General features: G+C 30.9%; 1 protein-coding gene across 1 annotated transcript; it reads left to right on the top strand.

The window, feature by feature from the left end:
* Positions 1-902: 902 nt before the first annotated feature.
* On the top strand, positions 903-12,013 carry LOC112685301. The gene is made up of 5 exons (XM_025557141.1): positions 903-971; positions 8,981-9,109; positions 9,190-9,317; positions 10,224-10,511; positions 11,782-12,013. The coding sequence occupies exons 1-5, from the start codon at positions 903-905 to the stop codon at positions 12,011-12,013; spliced, it is 846 nt and encodes a 281-aa protein (XP_025412926.1).
* Positions 12,014-12,354: the final 341 nt, after the last annotated feature.

The following is a 12,354-nucleotide window of genomic DNA, read 5'->3' on the forward strand; positions in this document are numbered from 1 at the left end:
CAACATTGCTCATTTCTTCAGATTTATGATCACTATTTGGAATGAATATTAAAAATTTTTCTGCAGATACACCACTAGATAAAACATATCTTAATGCAATAACAAGTTGATCAACGTTTGCTATATCAGGTGTAGAATCGACGATTAAAGAATAATACTTGACTATTTTTAATTTTTTTAATATAATTTTATCATTCTTCATCAAAAGTAAAAGATCTTCATAGATTGTGGATGACAAATAAGACGGAGTTCCTTTCCCTCCATTTCCATACTTTTATAAATATTGAGCAATAAAAGAGTCAAATTTAGCAAGTAACTCTAGCATTCCCAAAAAATTCCCATTGTTAATTTTGTTAAATTGTTCATTATCACCTCTGAATGATAAACCTTTTGCACCGAGAAATGTAATTACTTCAACAACTCGATGAAGAACAGCTTTCCAGTAATTAATTTTATCAGTGACTTGTGTTGCCAACTGAGTGTCGATTCTACCTATATCACTTTGCAATGTAATAAAATTAAATATATTATTTTTATGTGCCAAAGAATTTTCGTGCCAGGAAATAACTAAATGTCCATTTTTCTAATCATTAAATCCAGCATCTTCCAGTTGAGTACTACATCTAAATAATTTGCATGGAGCACAAAACAATACAAATTTTGAAATTGAATAAACAAGCCATTTCCATGAAACATTTTCTCCGTTTTTTCGGTTTTTCGTAAAGATTGATTTACTACAATAACGATCATAATCAGAATAAGTTCATTTTGATGAGGTAAAATCTACATCAATGTTCTGATCATATACAAATTTTGCAATATAGTTACGACATATATTACTATTTGTCTAATCTGCTGGATCTTTAAAATTATTTTTATTATTCTGTGTAAGAGGATTAAGAATGACATTTAGCACGGATTTTTTTGATTCGTCATTTACATCAACAACTGATCGATCTGAGAAAGATGCAGTTAGTTGAATAGAAATAGAAGTAGTAGAACAATTATTAGTAATATTTATATCGTTTGAACATCCTAGTTTATTATCTTCAACACAACTAGGGGTAATATTGTTTATTTGTTTGAAAAAATAATTTAACGTAGGTATTTTACTATGATAAATAAAATCGCTTTTATTTCTTTCTTATCATTTGCACGTTTTCTCGCTTGTACTCCAATATGTCGTTTCTGATCTATTTTTACAAAAATATCGAACACTAAAATAATATATAAAACGCACTACTCGCTCTAATGTAAAACCTTTATAATAAATTTACAAGTTACAATCAGTGTTAAGAATAGATAATGCAAAATTTATCTAGATAAAAATGAAAGATAATATGTCAAAATTCATCTAAATAAAGATAAAAGATAATTTAATTTTTATCTAGATAAAAATTAAAATATTTTCAAAAAATGTTATTTTTTGGTCAATATTTCATATTATAATAATATCTATGAAGACTGAATTATAATCATTATTATCAATAGGTACCTAGGTTTTAATGTTTATTGTAGTAATGTATTGTACCATTAAGCAGTATTTTTATATAATGTACAATATGATAGTTAATCACTAAAATCTAAAATATTACATTAAAAAAAAAAAAAAATGAAAATTGCTCTGTACGTATCAGGATGAATACAGAATATATAAAAAATTATTTTATGTTAATAATATTGTTTTCAATATAATATTAATTTGGTGATTTTTTGTTATTCTATAAGTAGTTAAGACTTTACGGGTTCCAAGAGTGAAGTAATAACTATTCAGCGTATGAGAGACATGTATATACTAAAATCAAATACCATGTTTGGAACTTCCGTGAAAAAATAAGAAATTAAGTTTAAAAATACCAAAAATATTTTCCCGGCATGAAAATACAAAAAAAATGTCATACCAAGAAATAATAATTAGTTATTAATAATACACAAATTATGATTATAAATACAAAATGTATATGTATAAAAAAAATTCAGGTTATTTACAGAATTTATAATTCAAGAACGGCTGGACCGATTTTAATGATCTCTGATTTGTTGGATTCATCTCCGTACAAGAATAAAAATAACTCTAATCTTGGCAAAAATACAGATAATTATCTAGATAAGTAAAAATGTTATCTTAGATAAGTAATTAGGTAACTTAGCGTTATTTATCTAGATAAGATAAAAGATGACAAAAAATCTATCTAGATAATTTATCTAGATAAGTCCCAACACTGGTTACAATAGTGTTAACAAAATATACGTACGATCAAACGAACGAATTTTCGATGCACGTATATATAGCATGTACATAGCATGTATATTGTATACTAATACCACAGATTATATTAAATATTATTTATATAATCTGTGCTAATACTATCATCATACTAATACGTCAGCGGCGAGCTACGACGAATATAAACAGCGCACTCGCGTTGTCTGCCGTCTGCGGCTCCACACATGTAATCGGTGTGCGACCAGTTCAGAAAAATAACAATCTAAAAATAAAACGTGGTTTAGAAGACCGCACGACAAAACGCAATAATTATTATTTATTACTATTTCAAATTTCCGATATTTAAATAAAAATAGTATGAGGTTAGTATGCGGTGCCCGTGCCCCTAAATCCGTAATTGTGTAGACTGACACTGCTTATGCCTTAAACCGGGCCTGTCGATAAGGTAGATGTTTGAATAAAAATTATAGTAATATATATATATATATATATATATATATATATATAGTATTCTATGGTAATATCAACGATTATTGAAAAACTATAAAACAGGTTTCGGCGCGCAAAATGAAGTTTGATGAGTATTTCATCTCACTGCGCGACAGTGGCCTAACCTTTAAGAAAATTCTCTGTGCATTCGCGATTGTTGTAGACTTGAATACTTCGAAAAACATGATACGTATCTTATAAATGTAAAATAATGCGCTTGGAGAAAATTAAATTTAGAAAAAAATTAGCTTTAAATTATTTAACGTTCGACAACGTTTTTTGGAAGATGCATGTCTTATAAGCTCCAAGCGGTGAGTATGGTAAATAATAACAAATATAAATTAAATAATACGTTCAACTATGACCAATGTGCTCAGTAGGGTAATTGGTTAGTCTACATTTAGACTTTATTCATTATAAACATTTAAAAACATTAAAATATTATATAAGCTAAACAAAATGTCGTGATCTGATATTACAATAAAGAAATTATTATTTTGCAACCTATTCAAAACCATAAAAAAGGTTCATCATCTACGACAACTCGGACAAGTGATACGTAGATTATTTTAAAAATTGATCATTATTAAAATTAAATTTTAAATGTACCAGGTTTTAAGACCTTTGAATAAGAACCCTTTGATTATAATTACAGAACGAAAATCATCATTCAACATAAACTTGTACGAAGTAATAGAAACATATTAATCACTAAATCTGAAAATTGAAAAAGCGTAGAGCTTTATATTGCACAGTACTATAAAAAATAGATTTACTATATTTACTGTATAGTGAAGTATATTAAAATAGTATTGAATTAAAGGACGTTGTAATTATTAAAAAAAAAAAATATGACAATTATTAGCGTAATACAATTAATGAGTACGAGTATAATTAAAAATTTAATTTTAATTTGCTTCCCTATTATAAATATTAATATTCTTATCTAAAATCAACAATGTATCAACATTAAAAAATATTTTACTCAAGAAATCGATCAATTATATTTTACAATTACTTTTTTAGACTATTTCCTGGTAAAATATGTATACACCAAAATGAACCAAAATGTTTTCTATTGTATTATTTGAATATAAAAATAACGGCAGGCCTTAAGTCAAAATCTCAATAAAACAAAACAGTTAAATGTAAAAACAGTTTTTGCATTTCATTCTTCCAGATGGGTATTTTAATACAGTAAAATATTACGTATGCAGGGCCATATTTAAGATTTCTCTTAACAACATTTTCCTCCTTTCTTCCCTGAAGTGTATAACCAAAAATAAGTATTTCCAATTGAAAAGCCACTCGCATTTCATTTTCCCAATTTCAGTAAACTATTACACAATATTTGTAATTAATATCAAATCCAAAATAATAACTGAATTAAAGTTATAGAAAATTGTTTTTTTATAAGACTGATGGTGGTACCCTTAAAGAATTTAGTACCTTTCGGTCTAAATGTTCCATCCTCATACAAGTCAACATTAAACCAATATCTATACATCAGTAAAATACTCTTAAATAGATATACATTTTTACGTAAATTATATAAATAATATAAATGATTTTATTGTATAATATTTAATTTTTATATAATTTTATTTATTCATAAATAATTTTCATTGAGAATGCGAAAAAATCAACTTGATTCTATTTAGAATTTTTGTAAAAATATTACCGCCCCTTAAATATTTCAGGAGGGGCTATTTCCTCTTCGAACCACCCCTTAAATACGGCCCTGTCTGTGATGAGTGATTATTACGTGCGATTATTTCACTATTAAAATAATTTGTCGATTTGAGTTATCTGTGCGGGTGTTCAACATTTTCCAGCTTCAGTGCATCAAATCCTGTGTTCGTTTCACTTCATTTCAACTTCATTACACTTTTACGTTAGTTGTAAGTGCACAGTTCTTAAGCATTCGAATACCTGCTACAAAACGAGTAATTGCTATTTTTTTTGGCTTTCCAGACTGCCCTGTTGCGTTGATCGGCTTTCGAACATTTGTAACTCCGAGAGCCCTTCCTTAAACAAGTAGGAAGGTAATCAACCCATAATACATACATACCATATATCTCATCCCCTCGCTTTATATATTCCATCATTACATTCTATTCTATTACTTTATTTTATTTTAATATTTGTATTTTCAGGTTATTATAATTGTATAGTTTATACATTAAAACAAGCAAATTATAATTTTTTTTTACATAATATAGATATTTGTATCAGAGTGAAATAATACATAATTTATCATTTTTTAAGGTTTGTATTTAAGAAAGAGATTATTTTATTAAATTTAAATTAAATTATTTTTAGTTCCTATTAATCAAGATTAAATTACTATTTTTTATATTTTTATAGATAATATGTATAATAAAAAAAAATATTGTATAGGTATTAAAAATATTAATAATATAATTCCAAGAGTATTTGAACTTCAAATTTTGAAGTGTTATGTATAACAAATAATTTCAACTGTTAGTCATCATCGGGTTATAAAAGCACACTGAATAATAAAAAATAAATAAAGAATATAAATTAAAAATATATTAAATTTACATGGTATCAATTATAATAGAAAATTAATAAACAATGATTAAGTAAAATATATTATAGATGTATTGTACATAGAAATTATTAATCGCTATCAAGTAAAACTTTGTAAGTATCATTTTTTTATTTTTTTAAATAGGTTTGTATATTTAATATATTATAATAATGGAATAATTATATTATTACATTATATTATTAAAAAGAGTGTTTAGAATTAATTATATATAAAACAAAATAATGTAAAATGCCAGTCCACATATTATCTTTTACAACATATTTATATCAAGAAAGACACACTGCTATAGTTATATATTCCTACCATATTAAAGTATCGTGAAAACTATATTTTTAAGTTGTTTAAACAGAATCATAGATGAAAATGAAATAACATTTTTTAATGATAATATAATGAAACTGTAACATTTAAATAATGATATAATTAAAAATAAATATTTTTTTGCCATTGAAAAAATTTTTTTTATTATCTAGAATGTTCATGAAATCAAAGTTTGGTATTGGATTAAAGCATTTTTTGGCTTTGAAAATTCAAAACTTATTTAATAAAAAAGATTGAAAAAATTATACGTAAATAAAAGGTTAAACCAGAAGGAAATATGTGAAGTTAATAAATGTGATCAACTCAGAATTCAGCTAGTTAACTCGTTAACCCCCAGACTTGAATATTATATGTATGGAAAACTTGATCGTGATCGGTTTGGTTCACGTACGTGTAAACGGCATGGTGGATAGACAACACAACTCGAAGACGGCGACGTCGATTGTTGTACGCCCAAGATTTTGCACAATAGGCAATTAGTTGTACATTATAGCGACTCGCTCGAGTACAGGGCGCTGAATCCGACGTGTGTAAGGTATCCAAAATAAACGATTATTTTTACCGGCGTTCTTATAAATCTTTATTTCATTAATTATTCAATTTTAATCATGCAAAATAACTGTTTGAGTTGTACGTCCATCACAAGTGATTCGAATATGGTTAATGATGTTTAAGAAGCGTGTGTTTTATTAAATGTTACCAAAACAAAAATGCAAAGCTAATAACTGCGATGAATGATGTGAGAATCGTGTGAGAGGGCACGACGCAGGGCCGTAGCAATGGGCGGGATTGAAGTGCCTACGCTTCGGGTGCAATTCCTGGGAGGGCGCAAAAATGAAAAATTTGCAATTTAATTGTTACTAAGGGCCGGATATAATTGCATTAAAAATATCTTAAAATTGCACTAAAAAGATGCCAAAATTGCAATGAAATACATTAAAATTACGTAGTAAAATCATATCAATTATATAATCATTAATTACTTACTTAAATAATATTATGAACATTAATATAATATTTACAAAATATATTATTTTTCTGAATTAAAATTTATAATTATATACATCTCATTGTGTTCTTGAAAATTGTAGAGTCTGTTACTTAAAATATGTTTATATAATGAAAAAGTACGTTCAACGTCGACACTTGTTTTCGATGCATATTTAAAATAGATCAAAAATTGGGTGTTATATCTAAATAAACATTTTGATTTCCTGTTATAATCTCAGAGTAAGTTGTAATAGTTTTATATCTTTCATTTTTTTCTAAGACTTATATTAATTTATCTTTAACTATTTTTTCATTAGGACCGGGAATATTTATAGAAATATTTATACTAAATATTTTTATTTAGTTAGTATTTGTTAAGTATTTATTTATTTATTTATTTAGTATTTATACTAAATATGTTTAAACTATTAAGTAATAGACTATTTGATTCTTCTAAACTTGTGAGTTTTGTGGATAAGCCAGATGAATATAATTTTAAAAATTCTAAACTGCATATAACTACATGTAAAAATGTACGTCGCAGTTATATTTTTTTTTGTAAAATCACTTTGGAAATAATAATTTGTATATTTTATCACGTGAAGTATACAAAAATTGCAATAATTGCAAAAAATTTGCATTATTAAATTAAATAGGAAGACTGTAATTAATCTGATTCGTATACATATTTGATTTACTGGGTATCAATAAAAAGTCGCAATATCAATTAAATCTGCTCTTTAGTTATAACTTATTACTTATAAGTAAAAGTAATATTATGTATTTATGTATTTACTTATATAACTTATAAATATTATTATGTTATACCTATGTACCTACTTATAATTACGATGTATACTTATACTTTAATAAGTTATTGATTTAAATAAAATTAACAAATGCTTATATAGCTATAAAGAAAAATCTTTATTTATATTTCGTTTATAAAAAATACTCAGTTTTTTGTGTGTTTTTTTTTTATAAATTAAAATAATTAAGGACGCATTTTGAAGTTTTGCCCAGGGCGCAATATTTGGTTTCTACGGTCCTGGCACGACGGAAGTAGTTTATTTCGAACGCGTCAACCGGAACGAAATGAACGCGCTGAATACAAAAAAAAACTCCGTACTTAAGGATGCAATATCCACGGTTTATTTTACCGCGTTAACATGGTTGACGAAATTTACCCAATCGATTGGATACTTGGAAGTATATTACCGTCGTCACTTTCGTAATTAAGCACACTTGTAGCGCACTATTGTAATTTTTTGTATGTCTTTTCATGCGTGCGTATTTTTTTTCTATTAAAAAAAAAAAATTGAACAAATTTGAACCATTATAATTCGCATGCATATTCTTCCATGATCGAATTTATAAGCAGTCCGACACGTTGGACAGAAATCGAATACAATTCGTCAATTGTAAATATATTGCATAAATATTGCGAAAGGTATTTATCCGTTCTCAAAAAGTATTATTACGACTACTGATCTTCATTACATAGTTCAAAACATGAACTATGGCCATTCGATGGCCAAAGACAAATTCTTCTACAAATCTACCGTTGAACTATTAATGCGTTCCTTTTTCAAGATTTCATCGCAAAGCACGTCGCAAATTATAAAAATTCCTTTTTTCCATTGAATCTATACTGTCTCGTTAAAATCATTAAAAAAAGAACACTACCTACACTCCCGTTAAATGTTAAAACCAACAACATTCAAAGGATGCGAAATTCGCAAGCGTGGAGGAATGTGAACACAAATTTGTGTATGATCGTATGCGCGTTCTTGCATTACGTGTATTTAGTTTAGAACGCGAGAAGAAATAACAACGATGCGAACTCGGCCGTGCAACAGGTCTCGGGTAACATTATTATGGCAACCTGGTGCGGTCGCTACAACACGCGTGCACGTTGATCTGTCCGAATAACAACGCGTCGTTGCAGTCACCCGTTTCATTTGTTCGCGAATACAGAGCCGCGGAAAACGTCCACCGGAAATCGTTCCAGTGTTATTGTCCGACACAGTTATCCCGTTGGTGTGCATTGAATTCGACCGCGTGCGATGAAAACTTTAGTAAGCTTTAGCCGCGCCTTCCCCTCTGCGCTCTCCACACGCACAAAGCCGTATGCGATTTAAATCGCTTTCGTTTCACTTCTCCGTCACCACTCATCAACTCTCTTCTATCCTCTCTACTCTTCCCCCGGCGTAATCCGTCTTCTCGATTGTCGTCCTTTTTTCGTTATCTCTCTTCCATTGATTGATTTTCTCGACGCATGTTTCCACGTGTAGATTATTTCGTACGTTGTTGTTGTATGTGTTGTACGACGCGGATTCCGTAGTAATGCACGCGTTTTTTATTTATTTTTTTTATAGAAACTAAAAGATTGCGGCTGCGATGACATCGTTAAGACCACAATACAGGGTACGATATCGTTTCGATTCAAATGCGGAATTCACGTAGACTTCACGCTCGATGGATCCGTGAGGGTTGTCAATCAAATGGTAAGCAACAGTATAAATAAAAATAAAATCTCTCTTCGACCGATTAAACTCGTCACTCGGATCATCCGATGTGTTCGCAGGCCAACGCCGTGGCAGCGGTAAATGCATATGGTAACATATCGGCCATCATGCACCCGGTCGGCTTCATGTACAAGAAAGATGACACCGTGTATGTGCAAGCAAACGACATTCACGAAGGAAATCACAAGTATGTGTGACACGATTTTAGACACGAAGCGCGTTTTATTCCACATTTACGCCGCGGTGGTTTTCGAACACCACAACAATCGGATCTCAAAAAAAACGCTAGTCCAGTTTCTTCGCGGTATCTGTTGAAACTGGATTATGAATATTAGTAGTTTTCATCTGTTTTCGGTTTCTCGTCACGTTTTCTCGTGAAACATTGCGTGACCGTACAGGTGTATAATTACAACAATACTGTAATCACGCCTAATAGTCTCTCTAACACGTTTGTTACAACTGGGCTCGTTGTTTCAGTAACTCTTCGATAACTAACTTTTAAGCGCGCGCGTTCTAGAGTCGGTCATTTGTTTTGAGATTTTCCCCTAGTTATGTTCATGTTCTGATAGGTTTCCAAAACGACATTTTATCAAATTAATCTGACAGGTGTTAAGATAATATAGCGCAATCTCCTCGATTTAAAATTAAAAACTTGTATTTATATCAAGTTATACGTCTTCAATAAATACTTATAATTTCTATCATTTTGTCAACGATATAATTGCATTGTATTATAACAATAATAATAACACGTCGACGTATGGTCGTAATTGACCACGAATCCAATCCAACTATGTATGCTCGAAAACTATTTAACTGTTGTTACTTTCCATTCTGAAATATTCATATTGTGTAAAAAAGTTTAGTACCTGTGTATTGATTTTAAGCCCAACAGTTGCGTTTCGATTATTTTCGGAAGTTTTCGAATACCGCCGAATGCAGGAATCGATATTATTTTCCTGATGCGAATAACACGGATAGTAGTCTTAATGGCACAAAATAGCTAAGACCAAATGTAGAGCTTGAACGGAAGGTTCTAGTGTACGTTTAGGTTTGCGATTCTAGCGGAATGATATAACCTGCGTTCTTCAAGGTTAGCGAAAATAAGGTCGTCTGGCATCCACTTCAAAGCCGTCAACAGCCCGTTGGTGTACCTGGTGGACGAGGCGGGCGTGCGGACGAATTTCTCGGAAAACTTCATGGACATGGACTACGACTTCACGCTGGACGTGCTGTACAATGACTGCCGACACGGGGAGATGTACATGGACGAGTGTGACGACCTGTTGTCGGAAATGAGAAGCTCATTGTCCTTATCTGGCACGCAGTGGAAAATCTTCGACCTGGTCATCATACAGGAAAACGTTCACGGCCTTATCAGGTACCCATGCGATTGAAAAATATATTATCCACCGTCAGTTAAATGACCATATTAGGCAATGTCGTACACACTACACACACACGCACGCATGCGCATACACACATTTGAGCTAATTTGCAGGATTCGCTGTCAATATTTGCCCCGTGATTTATAATTATCTCATCTTGCGTTCGCGTGCTGTACGTTACAATATTTACTACAGCACCGTTTTCCATTGAACTAAATATTGCGTTGTACATAACGCGACTGTTTCATTCTCAACCCGTTTGACACGGATCGAAGTATACGCAAACGTTTGTAATTATTATGACGTGATGATGCTCGGAATGCTCGGATATTCGCATTCGTGTATTGTAACATACATTCGACATACATCGAGTACATTTTGGCTCTTTCACACGAAGTTCCCTGTAAAATACCACCATGGTCGGGCCACCATAGTGGCAATACTCGCAGAAGCACTACTATGTTTCAATGAAGGTTGTGTTAATATTATCATGAAATCAAAATTAAATTTAGTTCGGTTTCATTATAGAAGAGCACGTCTGACATAATATGTTAATATATTATATTAAATATGATAGGTACCATATTCATCAATGACCATTGACGATATTTTATTATAATTATTAATATATAATAAAACTTTGCTTTTTAAAATAGATAACTTAGTCCCAAGGGGGGGGAGCTAATACCCCTTTAGTCACCCCCTTAAACCCGCCCGTGTATACGGTATCGATATTGTTGGCCAATACTAATGTACATATAATGTTTGTGTTTTACTTCCTTGCGAGACATCCAGTCATATACGAATATATACCTACACTGACCTGAACTTGTTTTGATTTCACGATGAAGTCATAAATTCTATTATTATTCTGACATGTGCATGCGAAACGAGTCGCACCTTTCACGTGTCACGTCTAGACAACACGTAGTGACAAATAAAAATAATAATCTGATAATAATTAGTTCGCGTTTCTCACGCGATCGAACCGTACGGCGAAGCGTGGTTAAAAACAAAACGAATAATCGTCCGAACCCAAAACCTTCATCACGAAGACGACCGGGGTCTCCTTAAGGGCATTCCGTGAGCCTTAAAAAACAATATTATTTCGTTACAACTTTTCAACAATTGCTATTCGATCGAAAACAATATACGCAAACGTAATGCAATTAACTTTTTTTCATAAATTTTCCGTCTACGCTATCGATCGACGATTCGAGGACGACGAACAATGTACTATACGTGTGCTGTTTGCTTATACAGAGTGATCAAAGAAGGGCAGAACAGTTTTGAAATCCGTGCCTCGGCCACCGCCGGGACAATCAACTTGTACTCAAACGAAGTAGACTGCACGGCGTCGCACGGCTCCAATCATCATTTCTTCGTTAAGAGGAACAAGAGCCGCATACACTTTGAGGTGATGAAAAAGTTCATGGTACGTTTCGGCGGTTATCACACCGGTTTCAACGAGCACAACGAAATATCTTTCTTCTGACGCGCGTCCACGGAGCAATAGTTACGTCTAATAATAATAATGTTCGTTGTTGATGCGTTCGACGGTTAGTCATAATTCATAATAACATATTCATGTAAATAAATATACGTATATATATGTGTGTGTGTGTGTGTGTATGTGTAAATAAAAATTTATTTATTTTATATCACTTGATAAAATTAGTTAGGTACCTACAAATTATGTATGTGTTCCGCGCCAGAGTTGAATTAATGTTAAAAAAAAATAATACAAAATATCCGACGTTACGATAACGCGTAAATATTTGTATCAGTTCATGAAATTAATGAAAATAACTTGTTGTATCATATATAACAGGGGTG

This window comes from Sipha flava, unplaced genomic scaffold (genome assembly GCF_003268045.1).
Source record: "Sipha flava isolate LNK unplaced genomic scaffold, YSA_version1 272_pilon_pilon, whole genome shotgun sequence".
Taxonomy (NCBI): Eukaryota; Metazoa; Arthropoda; class Insecta; order Hemiptera; family Aphididae; genus Sipha; species Sipha flava.